This window comes from Xyrauchen texanus, chromosome 18 (genome assembly GCF_025860055.1).
Source record: "Xyrauchen texanus isolate HMW12.3.18 chromosome 18, RBS_HiC_50CHRs, whole genome shotgun sequence".
In the NCBI taxonomy this organism is placed as follows: Eukaryota; Metazoa; Chordata; class Actinopteri; order Cypriniformes; family Catostomidae; genus Xyrauchen; species Xyrauchen texanus.
Genome location: NC_068293.1, coordinates 29,233,702 through 29,257,393, shown reverse-complemented (window position 1 = coordinate 29,257,393; position 23,692 = coordinate 29,233,702). Strand labels below are relative to the sequence as shown.

The 23,692-nt window shown below is 40.5% G+C and overlaps 1 protein-coding gene across 1 annotated transcript in view; it reads left to right on the top strand.

The window, feature by feature from the left end:
* Positions 1-23,692, top strand: part of LOC127658816 (sodium leak channel NALCN-like) — a 239,088-nt gene that overhangs the window by 214,021 nt on the left and 1,375 nt on the right. Inside the window, exons 31-45 of the mRNA XM_052148359.1 lie at positions 1,607-1,727; positions 2,113-2,211; positions 2,297-2,390; positions 13,678-13,784; positions 13,872-13,946; positions 14,095-14,214; positions 14,732-14,800; positions 15,152-15,300; positions 15,510-15,603; positions 16,376-16,508; positions 18,420-18,535; positions 20,742-20,899; positions 21,474-21,624; positions 21,890-22,039; positions 22,125-22,236. Coding sequence (XP_052004319.1) covers positions 1,607-1,727; positions 2,113-2,211; positions 2,297-2,390; positions 13,678-13,784; positions 13,872-13,946; positions 14,095-14,214; positions 14,732-14,800; positions 15,152-15,300; positions 15,510-15,603; positions 16,376-16,508; positions 18,420-18,535; positions 20,742-20,899; positions 21,474-21,624; positions 21,890-22,039; positions 22,125-22,236 — 1,748 coding nt within the window. The remainder of the gene's footprint in view (positions 1-1,606; positions 1,728-2,112; positions 2,212-2,296; positions 2,391-13,677; positions 13,785-13,871; positions 13,947-14,094; positions 14,215-14,731; positions 14,801-15,151; positions 15,301-15,509; positions 15,604-16,375; positions 16,509-18,419; positions 18,536-20,741; positions 20,900-21,473; positions 21,625-21,889; positions 22,040-22,124; positions 22,237-23,692) is intronic.

Genomic DNA, 23,692 nt, shown 5'->3' with positions numbered 1-23,692 from the left:
GGGCCCTCTCTCTTAAGACTGCCCTGCTGATCGTGCTCGACTCCATCAAGAGGGTCGGGGACCTGCAAGGCAACACCTAATACCTTTGCGAGATTCTATAATCTCCGGGTTGAGTCAGTTTCGTCCCGTGTTTTCTCAGGTCCGAGCTGGTAGAACGCTGAAGGACTGACTGGGTGGATCGCTTGCACCTAGCGCCATTTCTCTCGTCCGAGGTAAAATTGTGCGCTTTTTCTCCCAGGAGATCCCACTCCCCGGATCCCTGGATGATTCCTCCCTAGCCCTTGTGGGTCCGCAGTTCAGCGGAGGAACTCGCCGACCCAATCCCCTGTGGGCACTTAATCTACCATGTACTGGAATAGGTGCTCCACAGGGTAGGACTCCTACGTGGACTCCCCTGTGTGTATTATCCACGGTACGGTCCCCTTACGAGTGGACCCGTGTCTCCCTTAGGCAGTCCCAGCTGCCCTCCGGTCGCTGTTTTGTAGCAACTCCCTCCTCCTAACGAGGTTGGATCTACCACTTATGTAACCACCGTTTCCTGATGGAGGGAACGAGACGTTGTGTCCTCCCAGCCACGTCGCTGAGCCGAGCCACTGTAGTGGCCGGCCATTTCCGGCTCCTCAGAAAAATCCTGAATGCACTCAACGTATTTCCTCGCCTTTATACCTGTATGTCCGGGTGCGGGGTATGCAAATACTGTCTGCCAACTTCTCACTGGCCTTTTTTCATAGATCAGAGGCATATTCGGCGCTCAAGAGAGACCCCTAGTGTCGCTTCTTCGACACAACGGAGGTTACATACGTAACCTAGATGTTTTTTGGCAATTTCAAGCATTGTATAGCCTTCATTCCTTAAAACAATGATTGACTGATGAGTTTCTAGAGAAAGCTGTTTCTGCAAGTCTATTGCATACTGTGGCAACATAAAAACAAACACAAAGGCAATGTTAAGCTTTTGATAAGTAAAAGCGCTTTTGTTTTGTATCTGGTTCTTGGAACAGCCATCAGTTTACTACAAGAAGATCTTAGAGGTCTAACTGTTTCGTAAGGAGATGGCACTTGTTAGTGAGTCAGCATAATGTGGCCCATCATAGGGTACCGGAACTCTTGGAAACAACATGCTGACTTTCCGTGTTTATGTTGGATTTTTAGCCAATTCAGGAGCCAAGTTGAACCATTTGTATGTTTGAAAGAGTCAAACTTTTGCCCTCTAAATGCACACTGAACACTTGTGTCCTTGCTTCCATGGTGTCCTTTTGAAAGTGGAAAAAATAAAAATAAAAATCAGGTTCATATTTAATGCTAAAAGAAATGAAAAAGAAAGTATATTTTGCTTACAGAAATGTAGAAAATTCTACAAGTCTATTTTTAGGGGACAGTAATAATTATATGCAATGTTTATGCAAATACAGAGTTAATGCAGCTTATCATTACTGTAATTTGGAGAAATAAAATCATCCTTATTACTGTTATACAGTAACGAAAATGATCCTGTTTGGACACAATGAAGTTAAAGGCAGTACAACAAATACCAGTTATACTTCCATGTGTGCCTTCAATTGTGCCTTCAAAAAAGTTATTTATTTTAAATTTTTTGCTACTTTCAGGGCAAACCCTCGTAACTTCAATTTCGATAATGTGGGCAATGCCATGCTAGCTCTGTTTGAGGTGCTTTCACTAAAGGGTTGGGTGGAGGTGAGAGATGTCATCATACACAGAGTGGGACCAGTAAGTTACCATTTAACAGAAATCACACCTGTATCACAATACATATATCAGCATAATAACACACTGACAACTGAATATCATGGTGGGGGGGTACCGTGTATTTTTTATTGTATACAGTCTTCTTATTTTGTGTCTACTGTATATTGTATATTAATAGGGGTATATTGTGTTGTGTAACAAGATGTGTAAATTGTGTTATGTCTAAATCAGATGTTTATTGTAATTACCTGCTATGTTGCTTGAAACTGCACCCAAGAATTTCACCCACTGTTCCACTTGTGTATATGGTTGAGTGACAGTAAAGGGATTTGATTTGATTTGTTTTGATTTGATTTGATTGATAAGGACTGCAATGATCAAGACATTTCTTTTTCTCGTCAAACAGATTCATGGCATCTACATACATGTATTTGTGTTCCTGGGCTGTATGATCGGGCTCACGCTATTTGTTGGTGTTGTCATAGCCAACTTTAATGAAAATAAGGTATATAACTTTTCTTCCTGTTAGACTGAGGGGCTTGATTTGCTAGCTGATGCCTGATAAAAATGTGTCTAATGGGTTTATTTAGGGCACTGCTCTTCTGACAGTGGATCAGAGGAGATGGGAAGATTTGAAAAGTCGACTGAAGATTGCTCAACCCCTCCACCTCCCCCCACGACCAGGTCAGTGCTCACAGGAGGTATTCACAATTAAAATGTTATAGTGATGGTTATTGTGCACCACCAATTGGTTTTCAGTGGCTTTTTTAAAGATTGTTTCCTTTTCTTGCACTTTTTATGGATTATAATTACAAACTAAATCTCTTTTAGACAAAATAAGGCTTTGATTTCATAAATGTACAAAGTGCTTGTCCTCTAACAAATTTAGAGACTTCAGAAGACATGACAACATTTCCGTTAAGACAACATAGTGAAAAAAAAATGCTACCTCGTTTTTAATGTTGCATTCTGGGAATATTTAGGGAGTGAATGTTTTAGTGCACTAGAGCCATTCTGTAAATAAGAACAGCCCTAGAAATGTCTCCCTGGAGACTGTTTACAAGGGACCTCAACTGGCAGTGCTGTAAAAAACGTTAGGTCGAAGAAGCGACACTAGGGGTCTCTCTTGAGCACTGAATATGCCTTCTGATCTATGAATAAAGGCCAATGAGAACTAGGCAGACAGCATTTGCATACCCCGCACCCGGACATACAGGTATAAAAGAGGGGAAATATGTAGAATTCATTCAGGATTTTTCTGAGGAGCCGGAAGTGGTCCGGCCACTACAGTAGCTCGGCTCAGCGACATGGCCGGGAGGACACAACGTGTCGTTCCCTCCATTAGGGAAATGAGGTTACATATGTAACCTAGATGTTCCCCGTCTGTCGCTCACTTCGACGATGTGTTGAAGAAGCGACAATAGGCGTCCAATTTAAATCACGCCATGCGCTGAGCCGTGTATGATACAAGAGCGGGCAAGTATTTCACGTGCAAACGCGACCAGTTGTGTCAGGCTGCACATACACTTCCCCAGTGCCCCATAAAAGTCGTCGGAATCCTTCTGGTTACCCTAAACAGGGGAACAAGGCGACGCTTGCCAATCTGGGAATGGGCTGAGCCTAGCAGGGCCTTTTTTCTCAATATGTTTCTCGCATAGAGCCAAACGGCTGGGGCCCTTACACGCATCATGGTAAGGGGGTCTTACCCAGTTTCCTATTCTTTCAGGGGAAAAGACCCTACGGAGACCACACCTGCCCAGGGATGGGGAGGTGAAAGTGGCGAATACATCACATGGGCCACTCAGGTCATATGTGGAAAAATGGTGCGGTGGTAGATCCAGCCTCAAGGAGGGGAGAGTTGCTACAACACGGCAACCGGAGGGCAGCTGGAACTGCCGAAGGGAGATGCGGGTCCACTCGTAAGGGGACCATACCGTGGAAAATACACACAGGAGGAGTCCACGCAGGAGTCCCGACCTGTGGAGCATCTGTTCTAGTACAGTGTAGATTTGAGTACCCGCAGTGGATTGGGTTGGTGAATTCCTCCACTGAATTGCAGACCCATAGGGCTAGGGAGGAGTCATCCAGGGATACGAATATACGGGATATCCTGGGAGAGAAAGCGTACAGTTTAAGAGAAAGGGCGCTAGGTGCAAGCGATCCACCCGGCCAGTCCATCAGCGTGTTCTACCGGCTCGGAACCAATGCCAACCCTGACATTGTAAAATCTCACAAAGGTAATAGGTGTTGCCCAACCCGCTGCTCTACATATGTCTGCCAGGGAGGTCCCTCTGGCCAGTGCCCACGAGGACACAACACTCCTTGTTGAGTGTGCTTGGACCCGCAAGGGGGGGGGGGCATGGCCTGGGTGTGATAGGCCAATGAAATGGCGTCCACCACCCAGTGGGACAGCCTCTGTTTGGAGACAGCGTTCCCTTTCCGTTGTCCACCAAAGCAGCCCCGAGGGCCAGCTGTGTGCCAGTGCGTCTGCCCCGAGGGGAGCCTCTGTTCGGGCATACCAGAGCGGGCAGTGGGAGGTCACTCGGGAGGCAAACAGGTCTACCATTGCCTTGCCGAATTGTTCCCAAATCAGCTTGACCGACTGGGGGTGAAGCCTCCACTCTCCACCGGGCCAGCGTTGTCATGACAGCGCATCCGCTACCACATTGAGGTCGCCGGGGATGTGAGTGGCGCGCAGCGACTTGAGCTGGCTCCAAAGGAGGAGACGACGGGCGAGTCGCGAGATGGCGAGAGCGTACGCCGCCTTGGTGATTTATGTATGCTTCCGCGGTAGTGCTGTCTGACCTGACTAGGACATGTTTGTAGAGAAACTTCCGCAGGGCAAAGAAAACAGTCAGCAACTCTAGGCAATTGATGTGCCAGCGCAGCGGGGCCCCTTTCCAAGGGCACGCGGCTGCGTGCCCATTGCACACGGCGCACCAACCCAATCTGCAGGTGTCGGTCGTGACCAAGACTGCAAGGGTACACCTGCTGCAAGGGTACTCCTGCCCGCAGAAAGCAGATGTCTGTTTAGGGTTTGAATGTTTGGCGGCAGGCGGGGGTGATCATCACACAGTGCGTGCCGCGGCGCCATGCTCGTTTCAGGACTCGAGTCTGAAGCCAGTGCTGAAGCGGTCTCATATGCATCAACCCCAGCAGCGCGACCGCCGCGGAGGATGCCATATGCCCTAGGAGCCTCTGGAAAAGTTTTTAAAGGGGCCAATGTGCCCGGCCTAAAGGTGGCGAGGCATTTTAGCACCGACTGCGCACACTCGTTCGTGAGACGTGCTGACATTGAGACTGAGTCTAACTCCATCCTTTTTCTGTTAGATAATTTTGAATTTGAAACATAACTTTTTAGACTTCTTATAACTTTTTGTGGCTTTGATAACATTGTATTTCTGGGTTGTCTTGCCAGTTTTATTATTGTTTTTTTAGATTATAAAAACATGTTCAGCACAAAATATTTCCATTACTATAAACTTCAGCTTCTCTAATTTTAAAAAGTAACAACATATATTAATTCTGAAACTTGGGAAATAAAGCCCAAAGTGTAGTCTTTCAAAAGATACTACAACTGTGTCCATACTCCAAAGGGTCCAGTAAATACAACCATTTAAGTTCAGGTATGTCATTTTCATGATCGAACATTGCCCCCGCCCCCCTCCTCTCCCTCTCCCTCTCCCTCTCCCAACTAATGAGCAATCCCTACTCTGCCTGTGTTTTCAGGAGAATTTAATCAGCTCTCCTCTGTTGTAGTAGGGAAAAAAATTATTTAAGTATTTATCAATAGGAAACTCCCAAGGCAATCACACACTGATAATGATGATGATGGTAATCATTCCACTTTTGAGTCACATGTTATAGTTGCATATCATATGAATGGCTGAGTCAAAGAGAGAAGACTGATTTTCCCTCTGTCTCCTGTAGATTGATGATTGATTGATGGATTCATTGAGCAGTTGCAGGCCCTGTAGCAGCTCGTTCTGTTCTGTATGTTTGACTGCAGTTGGCTTGCATGGAAACACATTTTAAAGATCTGTTTTATAACAGCAGGAAAAGTAAACACAATTATCACAGTAGTTTATTATACAGGCATATTTTATGTGACAATTAGACACAATAAAATGCCATTCTACTCACAAATACACATATTTGATTGATATGTTTTGAACCAAACTCCAAATGCAGCAATGAACAGATTTTCAGTTCTATTCTATTATTTCAGTTCTTTTCTGTTTAATTCCAGTAATTAAACATGTCTGAATTGATCAATTATCAGTTTAACCAATAAAACAACTTGCAACACCTCTTTGTAAATTTCAATATAATTGCTCCGCAATGCAGCCTTGGCAAACAATGGGCTAAACCGGTGGTTTAACATGGAGACAGTGTGCCTTCCTCCAAAACTGATAAAACCAGACTGCAACCTCCTAAATGAAATTCCTCTCCAACAATGATCAAGTGTCAATAATGGTTTAGTTCCTTTCTTTTTGCTTTTTCTACAACTATAAAGCATAATTAGCATCCATATATTGATCAGGGCAGAGCAGTCTCAAAGAGCAAAAATGTTTCTATAATTAGTGGTGCTTGCTACAGAAATGCAAGCATCACTGTTACTATTGTTCATATTGCTTATACTCAGGGTTAGAAGCAGAGGTGGTGGACTCAAGTTACATGACTTGACTCAAGTCTGACTCGAGTCGCAAATTTAAGGACTTGTAACTTGCTTGACTAAATGAAGAAAATTATTTGACTTGACTTTGACATGAGCAACAAGTTTAAAATTACCCGACATTGCCTCTAAATGTGTGTGACTTTTCTAAAACCTTCTCAACAGTCAACAATATACCTTAACCATTTTGGCAATATAAAAACTTAACAGACAGATTTTCAGTTGCAACACATTATTTAAAACATGACGAGTAGTATAAAATATACCGAATGACTTGTGACAAAATCCAAGTGCTCTCATAGTGATTATGACATCTGAATGCTTTAACGTATGTTAAAAGATAATGTAAAGATATGTATATTCAACTTTTCAGTTCATGAACATAAGTTAATCTTTTCGAGCAAAAATAAATATTTATTTAAAAAATGTACCTCTAATTTATTTTAATATTGTGGCTTTACTCGAATTGACTTGAAACTCATAAGGACTCATCTTCACTTGCTTGAGGCGAGTCACTGACTTGACTTGCTTGATTTGTCTGCACTGCACATGAGACATGACTCGAGACTTGATGGTTAAGTGTTGAGACTTGCTTGTGACTTGAACATGTGTGACTTCCTCCCACCTCTGGTTAAAAGTTTTTTAAAAACCATTTGTGCTATGGTCATGATATCTTAGAATATGCAGCCTGTTGAGGAAAGGTCTGTTATTGATTTTCTACACTGACTTCACATGGCAAACTGGCAATCACCACTCACATTTTCTTCAGAAAATGTAAAAATCTTGTTATCTGTAATTTATTGTTGTACAGTTGAAGTCAGAAGTTTACATACGCTTTAGCCAAGTACATTTAAACTCAGTTTTTTACAGTTCCTGACATTTAATTATAGAAAACGTTCCCTGTCTTAGGTCAGTTCTGCCGTGCAAAGTCAAAAGGCTGTAACTTTGTTTTTGGTCGAAAATGAGTTATTTATATTTTTGAGACCTCCTTTATCATGTAGTTAACTATCTTGGGTCAATGTTTTTTTTTTTTTTTCGAGAAATGAATGGGTTGTCTTAACAGTATCTTCCAAAAGCCCAGGAGAAACCAAGGCAGAACTCCGTAACTCTAATTACCGCTCTTTGACTTTGTTTTGGAACGCTCAAATTGAGTTAGGGTACTCTGCTTTTGTTTAGCCATGCGTCAAAATGAAGTTACTGTGCCGGCATGGAGTTACCGTACTCTGCATTTGTTTTTACATTAAAGTTAGCTGTGTTTAAAATATGGTGTAGTCTGTGTACTGTCATACATCTATCATTGAAGCAATCTGACAGACACGACACCTCAATAAAAGTGTAGGAAAAAAATATTGTTGAGTGTTTTTACTATCACGTTTAACCCTCTGGAGTCGATGAACGGGCCGGTGCATCCTGCAGGATCTTTTCCTCATAACAGCGGAAGCAACTTAAAGTACAGATACATGTAAGACATCATTAGATACTACAAAGGGCCTACTTTTATTTGTGTAAATTTACAATAACAACAAAACCTTGTGCTTTTGTAAAATAAAAAAAATTAACAGTGTGCATATTTCTGAAACTGAAACTCTGCGAATACTTATCACACAAACATGAAACATATGTCCAAAGAAAGCTTAAAATGTCTACTTTTAAATAAAACAATTACAATTTTAAACAAATATTCTTCTGCTATGTAATCTGTATGAAACAAAGCAATGTACAGTTTCTCCTGGCTCAGCTAATTATCTCTAATGTGATCACACCCACGGGCAGAGGGCGCTATTCATATGGTAATGTGCGTAGGTGATCAATGCAAATGATGAACGCCCCTGAGAAAAGTTCAAAATAACTGCATTTATCTGAAAAGAAAGCTTTTGTAACATTTTACACTACTGTTCAAAAGTTTGGGGTCAGTAAGTTTTTTTTTTTGGAAAGAAATTAATACTTTTATTCAGCAAGAATGCATTATATTGATCAAAAGTGACAGTAAAGACATTTATAATGTTACAAAAGTTTTCTATTTCAGTTCAAAATATTGATTGTGATCCAGCACAAAATGAAAAACATGGACAGTTCTTGATAGTTATCTGGATATTAGTTTCCAGGCATTTGATTCTGATGAGCTGTTCTGCAGCACATCTGACACTACCCTTGTTGCTCTTATGGAGTTTCCCCTCACTCCAGTCACAGCACCACTGCCAGCACCAGAGCCCACCCAAATCTATGCCCTTTTATGCCCCCAAACAGGAGGGCTTTCTGGTATTCAATGCCTGTGAGAAATGTTGTGGAGGATGGCGAGTAAGAACACCATGAAACAACAAGAAATTAACAGGATTCCAAGTTCACTTACTTGTACATGATTTATTATCTCTTATTCCAATCCCATGCATTTTAAATTTGTACATGATTTGTTATACCTTTGCATTCCATTATTAATTAAATTATTCTTTTTACTCATTAGAAAAATGCTTATTTTGTATTTATTCATATAATTCAGTGTCACTTATCTGCAGTCAACCTGTTAGTTTTGCTGCACACCAATTTAAGATATTCTTTACCGCTATGGAGGTATGTGTCATGTCTAATGTATTAAAAATGCCATCAGAATACAACCATAGCACAGGATAGCAATACGTACATGCTATAAGTAATTGTAAGTCCTCCAAAATAAATGCAATGATCACTAGATTTTATACAGGTGTTATTATAATGATTTTGTAAATGTGATCAGCAACCAAATATTGATAATATGGAAGTTATTGCCTTTTACCTTGGCGTGACTTCTCACTTTTTGCAGACAATACAAAGGCAGAGTACAGTAATTCAAAATAGGGGTCAAAGGACTAGTTTGATCTCAAGATTTTTTTTATGTAGATAAATGTAATTACTAAAACATCTAATTGCCAGATTGTCGATGTCCTACCTATAATACATTTGGCTGGACAACTAAAAAACTTTAAAGTCCTTTTTCTCGGTTCCACACTCTAGCGAGTTAAGGTCTTTTGCCTTTGTAGGGCAGAGTTAGGATCACTACTTTATATTAAGAATGTGAAATGTCAGAATAATAGTAGAGAGAATGATTTATTTCAGCTTTTATATCTTTCATCACATTCCCAGTGGGTCAGAAGTTTACTTAAAATTTGTTAGTAATTGGTAGCATTGCCTTTAAATTATCAAACATTTTGGGTAGCCTTCCACAAGTTTCTCACAATAACTAGCTGGAATTTTGGCCCCTTCCTCCAGACAGAACTGGTGTAACTGTGTCAGATTTTTAGGCCACCTTGCTCTGACATGCTTTCTCAGTTCTGCCCACACATTTTCTATTGGATTGAGGTCAGGGCTTTGTTGTCCTTAGCAATTATGCTTCAACTTTGGAGGTATGTCTGGGGTCACTGTCCATTTGGAAGACCCATTTGCAACCAAGCTTTCTTCATGACTGATGTCTTGAGATGTTGTTTGAATATATCCACATACTTTTCCTTCCTCTTGATGCCATCTATTTTTGACGTTCACCAGTCCATCCTGCAGCAAAGCACCCCCACAACATGATGCCACCCCCATGCTTCACGGTTGGGATTGTGTTCTTTGGAATGAAAGCATCACCCTTTTTCTGCCAAACATAACAATAGTTATTATGGCCAAAAAGTTCAATTTTTGTTTCATCAGACCAGAGGAAATTTCTCAAAAAAGTCAAATCTTTGTCCCCATGTGCACTTGCTAACTAGTCTAGCTTTTTATGGCAGTTTTGGAGCACTGGCTTCTTCCTTGCTGAGCAGCCTTTCAGGTTATGGCGATATATGACTCGTTTTACTGTGGATATAGATACTTGTCTACATGTTTCCTCCAGTATCTTCACAAGGTCCTTTGCTGTTGTTCTGGGATTGATTTTCACTTTTCACACACAAAGTACATTCATCTCTAGGAGACAAAATCTGTCACCTTCCTGAGTGGTATGATGGCTACGTGGTCCCATGGTGTTTATACTTGTGTGCTATTGTTTGTACAGATGAACATGTTACCTTCTAGCATTTGGAAATTGCTTCCAAGGATGATTTTTTTCTGAGGTCTTGACTGATTTCTTTTGATTTTTTCCATGATGTCAAGCAAAGAGGCACGGAGTTTGAAGGTAGGCCTTAAAATACATCCACAGGTATACTTCCAATTCAGTACACCTCCTATCATAATCTAAATGGCTAATTGTTGAAAGACTTGACATACTTTTCTGGAATATTTCAAGCTTCTTAAAGGCACAGTTAACATATATATAACTTATAAGATATAGTATAGTGGTGCTTTCCTTCCTGCAGGAGAGGTTGGAGGGATGGCTGTCCCCCTCCACCTTGAAGGTGCCTCTATAGCAGCACACCACAACACTTGGCCCTTGGAGTCCATCAAGATGGTAGGTGAGCTGCAAGCATTCTCTGCCAGCGAAACATGCCTGGAGTTCGGTCTGGGCTACTCTCACGTGATCCTGAGACCCCTCGGGCTATATGCCCAAGGTTCCTATTCAGGGATCAGGTGGTAAACCTGCAAGCACTGTCTCAGGAGGAGGCAGACCCAGCCTTGACGTTGCTGTGTCTAGTGCGTGCTTTACACATCTATTTGGATCGCATGTAGAGCTTTAGATTCTCTGTTCAGCTCTTCGTCTGCTTTGGTGGACAGCGGAAAGGAAGCACTGTCTCCAAGCAGAGGATCGCCCACTGGATCATTGACGCCAAAGCTATGGCATACCATGCCCAGCATATGCCACCCCCCGCAGGGCTATGAGCCCATTCTACCAGGAGTATGGTGGCCTCCTGGGCCCTGAACAGTGGCTCCTCTCTAACAGACATTTGCAGAGCAGCAGGCTGGGCAACACCCAACACCTGTCTTAGCAGGAACAAACAGGTAAGTCTGGGACAGTTGGCCGGGTGTATCACTTGTGCATAGCGCCTTTCACCTCCACTGAGCTGAAGACGTGCACTGTTTGACTCCCAGTATTGTTCACAAGATGTGTTCCCTGGACAAGTTCCTCCTAGCCCTGTGGCAGAGTTTGTGGAGAAACTCCCTGCTGGCTCAGTACACATGCTAACTAAGCCCTGTACTGGTGTACGTGCTTCGCATGTGCCGGTTCCCCGTAGGTAACCCCTTGCGACGTATATCTTCCACTAAATTGTTTCCCTGTTGGTAAACTGCGTCTTCTTTGGCCAGAGGGCCCTCTGCCCCAGTCACCATGTTGTAGAAACTTCTCTCCTGTTGGGTAGAACCTACCATGGGACTTCTCCACATGACTCACTTCCTACGAAAAAGAGTCGGCAAGTGAGTCATGTGATGTATTTCCACTCAAACCCCCCTCACCCCTCTCTGGGAGAGGTGTGGTCTCCGTGGTGTCTTCCCCTTGGGATTGAAGGGAAAAGGCACAACTTGTGGCAGGAGGGACACGGTGTTCTGCCCGTCTCGCACTGCCAGTTCACGTAACACAATCCAGCTAGTTGTAGTTTGTAGGGGACCCCTAGTGTCACTTCATCGACACAATGTTGAGTGAGTGACAGATAGGGAATGTCCTGGTTACTTCCGTAACCTCCGTTCCCTGAAGGAGGGAACCAGATGTTGTGTTCCTCCTGCCTCAACGCTGGACTACCTGCTGAAATGACCGGGACCTTCTCTCTCGGCTCCTCAGCACAAAACCTGAATGAGTGGTTCGCATGCCAGCTCTTTTATACCCGTATGTCCGGGGGAGTGGCATGCTAATACCAATTCCCATTGGCCTTTTATCAAAGATCAGAGGCGTCTCGGGCTCCCAAGAGTGACCCCTAGTGTCACTTCGTCGACAAAACATCTAATTCCCTCCATTAGGTAACGGAGGGTACGCAAGTAACCAGGACGATTTCTCTTTTAATCCAGAGTGCAGGCTACCTGACACACAAAGGAATCTCCACTGACAGCTCTCTATAGCTACAGTATTGCTATGTTCTGTTCTTATACAGCATGCACAAATATTACTGAATTAGAGTGAAAGAAAGAAAGAAATGGGTTGTTATGTTGATACTAATTGGACACAGAGCTTGACAGCATATACAGTTAATGTCAGATGTTTACATTCACTTAGGTTGAAGTCATTAAAACAAAACTGTTAGTAGACCTAAATTAAATGCTGCAATTGATACTTTTCAAGTTTAGTTACAGTAATTGCAACAACTGTAGTTGTAATCTTAACTAAATGGGTACATTTTCTGAAGAAAATGTGAGTGGTAAAACTCGTGACAAAAGACCTTAGTACACTGCCCCAAGTGAAAAGAGCCCACACCCATGTCTGTAAGATGTTCTGGTGCAGATATATCAATGTTGTTCTATGGTTGCTAGGGTGTTCTATCTGGTTGCTAGGCAGTTGTTAGGGTAATAATTAAAAGTCTGTGAATGCTGAGTCAAATTAGCCAATGTCTTTGGCTCTATGACGTTATGGTTCAGAGGTATGTGAGTTGAGGTTTGGTTGTTACCAGGGTGATACTACAAAGGCTGCTTGACAGCCAGAATCAAAAGAAACAACCCCCATGTCTTAATCATGTTCTGATGTAGAAGTATGGCTGGAGTATGTTGCTACATGGTTGCTAGATTGCCGTCGTTGGTTGCTAAAGCATGGCTAGGAAGTTGCAAATGTGATACTTAAAGGCTGATTTTCAGCCCAAGTCAAAATAACTCATCCCCATGTCTATACGATGTTCTGTGTCCGTGATGTGTGTTTTGCTTGACGGTTGCTAGGGTGACCCCATCTGGTTGCTAGGCTAGGCAGTTTTCAGGATTATTTGTAAAAGGCTTCTTGCAAGACTTAGTCAAAAGAGCCAACCATGAAGTCAGTATGACATTCTAATCCGAAGATGTCCAAAGAGCAATTTTGAATGGAAGTCTATGGTGTTTGTTGCTAGGGTGTTCTAGATGGTTAGTAGGGCCTGGTTAGGCAGATTTTATGGGGATTCTTAAAGACTACTTTTTAACCCAAGTCAAAAGAGCCCACACCCTTGTCTCTATGACATTATAATCCCACACATTTCTTGTTAATGTAAAGTCTATGGGACTATTTAGCACAGTTTTTCGTTTAGCAAGCGAACATCATTCACATGTTCGCTTATACATTTGAAACCACACTTCTCCTTCGCTGGTCGATTTGAAACCTCATTCATGGATGTATGACTAATGGATATGTAAGCACCACTTATTTATTATTCATTGTGTAGGACTAATAACCACAGCACCATCATTTTGAAAAGCGGTGATTCTTTGTTCTGTTCTTTCAAAGTTGAATATCTCTTGTATTTGCAGAAAACGGTGGCTTCCGGGCAAAAATGTACGACATCACCCAGCATCCTTTTTTCAAGCGAGGTATTGCTGTACTGGTCTTAGCCCAGTCTGTCCTCCTGTCTGTTAAGGTGAGAAGGATTACAACAGCATAATTGATGTTATATTTCACCATTTAAATTACAAATTACATTCTTGTTTATATCTATATGTTACAGTGGGACGTAGATGACCCGGTTACCGTTCCCTTGGCCACCATGTCTGTGGTCTTCACTTTCATTTTTGTCCTGGAGGTAAAAATTGAAAATTCTATTTACTGTGCTTTCAAGAATAACCCCAGGCAAGATTTAGTACAATCACAAAATCTATCCCTGCAGCTGTTCCTGAAGTCTTTTGAAAAGATTATGTAGTCTTGACATAATTACATATCCTGTTCCGCAGGTGACTATGAAGCTGATAGCTATGTCACCAGCAGGATACTGGCAGAGCAGGAGAAACAGATACGACCTACTCGTCACGTCCCTGGGAGTCATATGGATCATTCTCCACTTTGCTCTACAGGTACATGCTAAAATCAAAATCAGTAGGTTAGTCTACTGGTGGGTCGCGAATAATTGCATAGCAAAATAAAAAGGTTTATCAACGTTTAAAATTGAAGAGAAAATGCTTCCCATATATTTTGCTGTTGACATTAAAGGATGTGCATCCAATTAAACTTTACTGTATATTGCCTCAAATTCATTTGACAGTTTGTAGAGGCTAGCCATATAAAGTTGCCAATTGACAGGTAACAGTAAAACAAATTAGATTTTCCCATTCACAATGTAATTTGAATAATTTTCCATATTGTTGGGCCTGTGCAGTTCATGATAATATTCACATATTTCAATGTTTGATTTTAAGAACATTTCTGTTTCAATTTTGGTACTGTGTGGCCACTTGAAGTCCATTGTAAAATCTGGGTGCTGAAGCAAAATCATTTGAGAATCAGTCGAGATTTGCGAGAAGAGTATTGCATGTCACCTTTTATTGTGATATTTCATTTGATTGTTGTTTTGCACTCTCATTCTTTCTTTAGAATGCTTACACTTACATGATGGGCACTTGTGTGATAGTTTTCAGGTTTTTCACCATATGTGGGAAGCATGTGAGTATGCATAAACTATCATGTTAATCAATATTAATATGCTGATTATTAAAAAATGTATTAAGTCACTTGGAAAGATATTGTTAAATAAGATCAAAAGATTGTATAATTTTTAAAGGTGAGAAGGGATGGTATACTAAGCATTGGCTTCATCCTTTCCCTTTTTCGGCTAAATGTAAGATAATGTTTTTTGTTGTATATACAAATTGAGTTGTACGAGTGCTGAAATAAATATTTTTTTATTTTTACAGAAGTAGAAAAGTAGCATAATAATACAATGACAATTATTCTTCCTCATAGAAGAATTTAATATATAAAATATCTATCTTCTAAACTGCCTTGCTTCTACAGGTGACACTAAAGATGCTTTTGCTAACTGTGGTTGTCAGTATGTACAAGAGTTTCTTTATCATTGTGGGGATGTTCTTGCTGTTGCTGTGCTATGCTTTCGCCGGCGTGGTCCTTTTCGGAACTGTCAAATACGGCGAGAACATTAACAGGTGAGCCGCCTCGTGACACATAGAAGCAATGATTGGACTGTGTCTGCATACCAAAGGCAAGATTTGTAACACTCTTACGGCTTCCCATAGAGCTATAATTGGTGTTGTCTGAAAGTTTTGCTAGAATGCCTTACTTGCATTTGGGAGAATCAATTTTCAGGTACAGAAGTGACTGCATGAGCTTTTACCTTTTTCTTTCTCACCAACAGGCATGCAAACTTCTCTACTGCGGGGAAAGCCATCACTGTACTTTTTCGAATAGTCACAGGTGAAGACTGGAACAAGATCATGCATGACTGCATGGTAAGATATTGGATGACAATCTTGTTTTAACCACAAGCCAGCATGCTCACTGTAAACGTTTCATTAATCATGTAAAGATACAGTAAATGGTTAAATTAAATGTAATCAATGTTAGGTATTGGTCAGATGTCTAGATGATTAGTGAGGTTGACTAGTTTATTTAGATTTTTTTCTTATTTCTTTTAAAACCCTAAAGGCAAATTTATATCTTTAAATTAATTCCCTTTAAAGCACTGCCACCATACACTTTCAGATGTATAGTACTGTACATCTTTGGCCAGTGTGTCACGTGTCATTTCGGAGCTTTCCGCCAAAAGCTTTGCATTTTTTTTACGACATTGTGTCAAGTATCAAACAGTCCAACTTTTATAAAATGTGTCTCGAGTCCTTTGTTTTGTTCATGTTTTGATCCATTCTGTTGCACCCCATCTAGCCAGCCCAGGAACATATTTGTAAATGCCGCATAAGATATGTTTCTAATTGATGAGCCCGAAACTAGCCCGATTTTCAGGGCTTCCTTAAGAACAATTACTTGGGTTGTTGTTCAGGTTACCCACAGACTAGTTGATTTAGAAAATATGGAATTCTGCACATCCCTAATAATGGTACAAAATCTGTATTCATTGGACATGCTTACAAATTATTTCTGAAAAATACACATCAGCTGTAATGCACCGCAAATATATCTTTATTATTTTTTTTATTTATTTTTTTAAGATTGTTTCTGAGCCCCATTTGTTGATTATATTTGTTTATCGGGCTTGATCCTCAGGTACAGCCACCGTTCTGCACCCCAGACAAACATCGCTACTGGGAGACAGACTGTGGCAACTACGCTGGTGCCCTCATCTACTTTTGCTCCTTTTACGTTATCATCGCTTACATCATGCTCAACCTTCTCGTGGGTAAGCATCACTTCCCCTGGACCACAGACACAATATACTTTTCAGAGTATATTAGAGGGCCATTTAATTTCCTCCTGCTTAAGATGTTAACCAAACTAGCTCAATAAGTAATATTATTATTACTAGTAAGATTCAATATCACTGCTCATTCTTCCTCCTCACATCTTTGCACCTTTTTTTTTTTTGCCAGAACAGTAAATTGAGCTCACCCCTCCCGCTGAAAGACTATGGCCACTACTGTATATGAATGGAGTTTGGAATAAATTTGGGTTGTAGCCAACTTATCTCATGTCTGTGTGGCAAAGTGAGTGGATCAAGGGAGTAAAAAAAAAGAGTTCTTAGATGATACACCTCTCAGGAGGATTACCTTTACGAAAATAGCGACTTCGCCACCCCGGTCTAATTACTCAGGGAATACCCAATAAGGGCACACAGGTTCGATTTCTCTCACATAGAGACAATGAGACATGGGTATTTTTATACCAAAAATATATTTATTCAGTCACAATAAAATATATTAAAAACACAGAAGAAAAGGGTATTCAATGTGATGTAACAGGAATAAATTGCCAATATGAAAAGGCAAACAGCACCAAGCTGCTGTAATATAACGTCAAGACACAAATTTACAAAATAGCTCTTGAGCTGGGGCTTACTAGTAGCAAGGCAGGCTAGATACAGGGCTTTAATAATGCCAGCAACAATAAATACCCACACGTGCCCAGATCACACTCTCCAGTGAGATTCACTGCAAAGATATGCACACAGCACTCAGTGAAAGGAGAAACAGCACCATATGGGGATGACTAGCCTGCCCACTCCAGTCAGCTCCTAGAAAGACAAAAAAAGAAATCAAAATCAAATTCCCCAAAACCAAATTGATCACAGAAGAGAAATCATATTGGAAAATAAACACAAGATCTTATAATCGGCTGCCCATTACAGAAAACAAATCAAATTATAATACCAAAAGAAAAACACTCAAACCTGAGGATATCCACTCCAATGTTTAGCTGCACCACAGCAAGGAGTTTAATCCAATGGTGTACTAGAAACTCAGTCTAACCAAATGAAAGTAGTAGCAGCCAACAAAATTGATATATAAAAACACAATTAAGCTCGAAAGCCAGCAAAAAAGCAACCACAACACCAAAACAGCTAAACAAAACAAAACACTGAAACAAAACATTGAAACAAAACAGCAGTGTCGAAGCTTCAAGCCATGCAGCAACAGAGCAGGAAGAGATGCGCTAAAGGGCTGATTTATTCACCAACATGCGGAGACCATGCCATCTATCCAGCAGCAGATACTTCAAAGTTCATGAGCAGGAGAGCAACAGTCACCAAACGACACACAGCATGAAAGCAGTTTGTTAGTGGGAACAATCCAACTCCAATGAACAGCGATCACAGCAAACACACCCGAGCAGACACCAGCTCAAACACAGAGCAGCAGAAACACGGAAACAGCGATCAGCTGAACAAGTGACGCACCACCTAGCTGACATGGTGATGCCTTTTTTATACCCCCACTAAATGCGGCTCAATAATAGGTAAATGCCAAAGGGGCGTGGGCATCAAATAGCCTTAAATATAGAGGCAAATAACCACATTCCACCACATCTGTTTTCCATTTCCACAGTCAACCATTTTTACCAGAAAGACAATGCATGACTATTCTGATTCACTTGCTGTAAACCTAACTAGCATAAATTCATGCTTGTCTTAGCTTGTCTTTTCAGTAGGGTTAGGCCTGCAACATACTCTACACAAGTATGTAAAAACAAATGCTATGCAAGTTTGATTTCACATGTTGTTGAGTTACAAATGTGTGATAATGCAATTCAGAACACAATCCAAGTAAACCTAAACTGAAACCAAACCCAACTTATCACTTTACCTCCCTCTTAGCTATCATTGTGGAGAACTTCTCTTTGTTCTACTCCACTGAGGAGGACCAGTTGCTAAGCTACAATGACCTGCGTCATTTCCAGATTATTTGGAACATGGTGGATGACAAGCGGGAGGTGAGCAGGAGGAGGGTGTGCCGGTGATCAGCTGCTGACAGCAGGGATAGAGTTAATATTGTGTGTGTTCTGCATTGGCTCTGCAGCTGTGAATGAACAATGGGGGTTATCAGTAGAAACACTTGAAGCCATGACACTGTAACAGCTGAGCACAAGAAGGACAATGTCCTTAATTAAAGACATGAACTCATGTTCCAACCTTGTGAGTATCCATGCTGCAAACTGCCTGTATATTCTGCTAGCTTCTAAGGCAGCATCCTAATTCTCATGGAATCTCACAAGCGACTGAGGGGGTGCTATTTTAAGGGCACTAGTGCTAAGCAACAAGCCATACATGCAAAGTCAATGGGTTATGGCCATGAAGTTTTTGTATTTTTGTGCAAGCATAGTCTAGGTGCAAGTGGGTTTGGAGAAATCGTGCATGCAAAGTGCTAATAGGCTGGATCAAGAGCAATTTAATTCTAGGTTGCTTCAGGTTATTGCACCATCTGCATCCTATTATATAGTCCATTCCCTGTCAAGCACCAGTGATATAAACAAAGACAGGACATTCCTAAGAAGTTTAAAATAAACAACAAAAAATATTTCTAGGTTCTAGGCACTGGGCATGCACCATTTGCATGATCGTTTCAGCACATTAGCGTATGAATGGCGCGCTCTGCTGGTGGGTGGGATCACATTAGCTATAATTACATGAACCGATAAAAAATGTACATCGCTTTGTTTCATATAGATTACATTGCAGGAGAATATTTGTTTTAAATTTGAATTGTTTTATTTAAAAGTAGACATTTTAAGCTTTCTTTAGACATATGTTTCATGTTTGTGTGATAAGTATTCGCAGAGTTTCAGTTCATTTTTGTGACTTGTTTCAGATATATGCTCGTGAACACGGAGACTGCTGAAAGCTCACCCTTTATATTTTCTTTATTTTACAAAAGCACAAGGTTTTGTTATTGTGAGTGTGCACAAATAAAAGTAGACCCTTTATAGTCTCTAATGACATCTTACACTTATCTGTATGCCACAAAATGACAGAGTATTTTAAGTTGTTTCCGCTGTTATGACGAAAATATCTAGCATGACACGCCGGCGCATCGCCAACTACTTCCACCGGCCACGTTTGCAGAGACTTAAGTCACTATGACAACAGGTGGAAATATACCAATACAAATTATAATATCATAATTATTCATAATTATAATATCAATTATATCATGAATAAAATTTTAAATACTAACATAATAATTATAATTGAAAAATAAACCATGATCTGTAGATAGTTTAATACAAATCGAATGAATTTTTGTTTCATAAAACGGCGATTGTCAGGGACATAATATGATGTTCTACAATATTTTCAGAGTTTGAACATGACTATATTAACAACCTGCTGGTGGAATCTCCAAACTGAAAATGTAAGAACTGAATTTAGACCTGCATTTTGAAACGTCCAATTACCTATTTCTCAGCAAATTTCGCTTTGCGCTATTTAATTTACATACAATGCATGCCACAGTTTACGTGCATACACCCACAGTTAGCGCAAACACTCCCACCCATGGCCACTGGCTCTTTGTGATGGTACAGAAATTGCTCTTAGAATTAGCACTAACATGAAAATTGGATAAGAAGCAATGCACGGTTGTAGCACGTAGCGCTGCACTTTGTGCATTCACACAAATAGAGCTCTAATTTGGAATGCTTTTATGCTATAGAGACTCTAAGCATTAATTACAATACAGTTTGATATTAGCATGCTGCTAAGCTAATGCTACGATCCTCTAAAAAAACAGAACAAATATATACCATGCACAAATGTTGGGCAAAATAGTCTATTTTTAATTACAGTTAACAATTTTCGCAACTTGTCTGCCATCTTGGATGCATTGTTTTACATTACAATGCATTTTGGGATTGCCTACTTTGCAAAGGATGTGATGCTGCCTTTGAAATTTAACAAAATAAGGTATCTTGTAGGGCAGCATCATTTTGTTACTTCTCTTTTGTAATAGCCTTCACATCAAGAGCATCTACAATGTTATAAAATGTAGTCTAGGTTACCAGCACACTAGATTTTGGAGCAGAATAATCATCTAGAATTCTCTTAGTATTATTTAAGTGTTTAGCTTTTTTAGTTTTTGCTGTAATGATAAGCTTTTGAGCACATCAGAAGTGATTACAGAATTTGTTGATTTTGATACAGGGAGTGATCCCGACCTCTCGAGTGAAGTTCCTGCTGCGTCTGCTGAGGGGTCGTCTGGAGGTTGACCTGGATAAAGATAAGCTTCTTTTCAAACACATGTGTTATGAGATGGAGCGTCTGCACAATGGAGGAGATGTCACTTTCCATGATGTACTGAGGTTGGGAAAGATTCCAATATTTATAATAGCCTTGGGTGTCACTTTGTTTTAAAAAGTGGTGGGGGGAGATGGTACATTCTTTACATATTGTTTTGTGAGTGAGAACAACTGAAGCGAGTAGATTATGTCTGTCACGGGAGACCATTCCTGCTGCTCCTCAACATCACTGATAACAGCATCAATAAACACACATCATAACATTCAAAATAACTCATGAAAGCACCGGATTGCCACTTATTAGGCCTATAATACACAAGAATGAAATGGGATCTCCTGCTCAAGAACAGGGGATGTCTCTTCTGCATTAGACACGTACCAGGGGAAAGCTTTTTTAAAAAGTGGTGAGGACATGTCCCACCCGATCCACCCATAAATGACACATTTGATTATAGCACTTTTTTTTTCACTAAAATAAAAATAGGTGTTTAATTGAATTTTCCTTGATATTTTGAAATAAGTTGGATATACTTTCATTATTAGTAGATGTGCAAATGGGACACATAGATGTCCTGTAGATGAATTATGGAAAGTGAAGAATATTTGCATGCAAGTCATTCATATGTATGCTTTTCAGCATGCTGTCATACCGTTCGGTCGATATCCGGAAGAGTCTTCAGCTGGAGGAGCTATTAGCACGAGAGCAGCTTGAGTACACTATAGAGGAGGAGGTGGCCAAACAAACCATCCGCATGTGGTTAAAGAAGTGCCTGAAACGCATACGAGCTGTGAGTTCACACAAACATATTATCACTCTCTCATTCAGTGAGAATTACATCATTTACCCCTCTAAAATGAAAACAGATTAGTTATTTAGGCAGTGTTCATGTTTAAATACTCAATGATTGTATTCTACAAAGGAATTGCAAAGGAATTAGTTTCATATGAGCATACTGCATTGGCACTGGGACAATAGGTGCTGATTTGAGACCAACTAAAGTACAGTACATTGAATGACATGCTGGTTGAATTGATGCCACCTTGCTTCTTCAGAAGCAGCAGCAGTCATGTAGCATCATACTCAGTCTGAGAGAGAGCCAACAGCAGGATCTGCGACGCCTGCTCAACCCTCCCAGCATTGAGACTACTGTCCCCAGTGAGGACACCAATGCTCATAACCAGGACAATCCCACCCAGCCAGAGGTAAATGACTACTCTCTCTTCTTTAAACTCTGTGTCTTTCATCTGTAATGCTAATGCAATTATTTTCCTTGTGCTGACCCAGCAGAACAGTAGCCTGCAAACCCTACTGAGCCCCACCCTGTCAGACCGCAGTAGCTACAGACAGGACTCTGCTGACCGACCTCAGAGAAAGCTGGGACAGTGGCGACTACCTGCAGGTCAGCACCCAGTTTTATTATACAAATGTACAAGTGTACATGCTTGTTACATTTACATTTATTCATGCTTTCATCCAAAGCAACTTACAAGGAATACTGAGGAATGAGTAATACACCAACATAAGCGATGCTAAGCAATTTTAGCACGCTAATTATAATACATTTCATTATTACATGCATGTTAAATATTTATGCTGAAATGTGACCTTTTTCAATGTTAAAATACTTACTTTCCCCCACTCTCTCTGCATAATATGCTAAGAAGCTATAAGTAATCCATTCGAAGTTTAATTTCCTCAAAAACTGTTAACACTGTGTCTCTTTGGCACTATAGAAATTGCTTTGTTTTGAGAGGCCCTGTCCAGCCCAACACAGTAAGGCTAGGTTGCCACCTTCAAAGCTGAAAATACATATATAGATTATATAGGCATATTATATAGATTTTGTAATTAAATAAATAATTTATTAAAATAATTAAAAAGAAAAAAAGGGGGAAAAAAGCATATTTTCATAGTCTGAAGTTTGTATTATGCTATAAGTGGGATGACTTATTACAGGTGAGCAATTTTTTCAGTATGTCCATGTCTAATCGTACGGATACAGTATTCAATTAATTTTTAAAACCATTCATTCCATATAATTGAACCTTTTTGGACAATATGATCAGTTGTACAGAAGTCTATTAACTGCGAACCTACTACAACATTTGTAATGTGCTAAATGTGATGTATGACATGTGATTTATTTTTTATAATATTGTTTGCATTATAGAACATGCATTGATCGGATTGACTGGACCCCAGCTACGGTTTTAGACCTGTTACGTTCCTGTGTTGTCTGCCCTGTGTTTTCTGTTTCACTCGTCACTGATCACATTCCATGTCACGTTTTCCTTGTTGTCTGCCCCGTGTTTCACTTGTCTGTCTAAAAACTACACTTCCCACAATTCCCTGATCTCATCATTGCATCATTGTTCTCACCTGTGTCTCGTTTAGTCTTCATTGTGTCTGTGTATTTAAACCCTGTTGTTTTCCTTTTCCCCTTGTCGTTCATTTATCGTTGCATGTTCGCTTCTCTTGTTCCTCTGGTTCTCTGTGTTCGTTCGAGGTTTCCCTGCCCTTCATGGATGTTTTCCCCAACCTGTGTAGCCCCTTTATGTTTTCCCGTATTTAGTTCTTTTTTCCCATCGTGGACTTTTCATTTATTCCCGAGTTTGTTTATTTCTTTATCTGTCTCATGCTTGCCAAATAAAGCCGCTTTTGGATCCGCACTTCCCGTCTGCCTCTTCCTCACATCATTACAAGACCAATGTGTTGACTTTTTAGACGGTTACTTATGCACTGTAGGCGAATATCCAACGAATATGGAAATCAACTTCACCCCAATTGGGGTTACTCCTTCCGGAAAAAAAAACGCATCCTGTATTTATTCGATACGGAGGATGCATTATTTAATC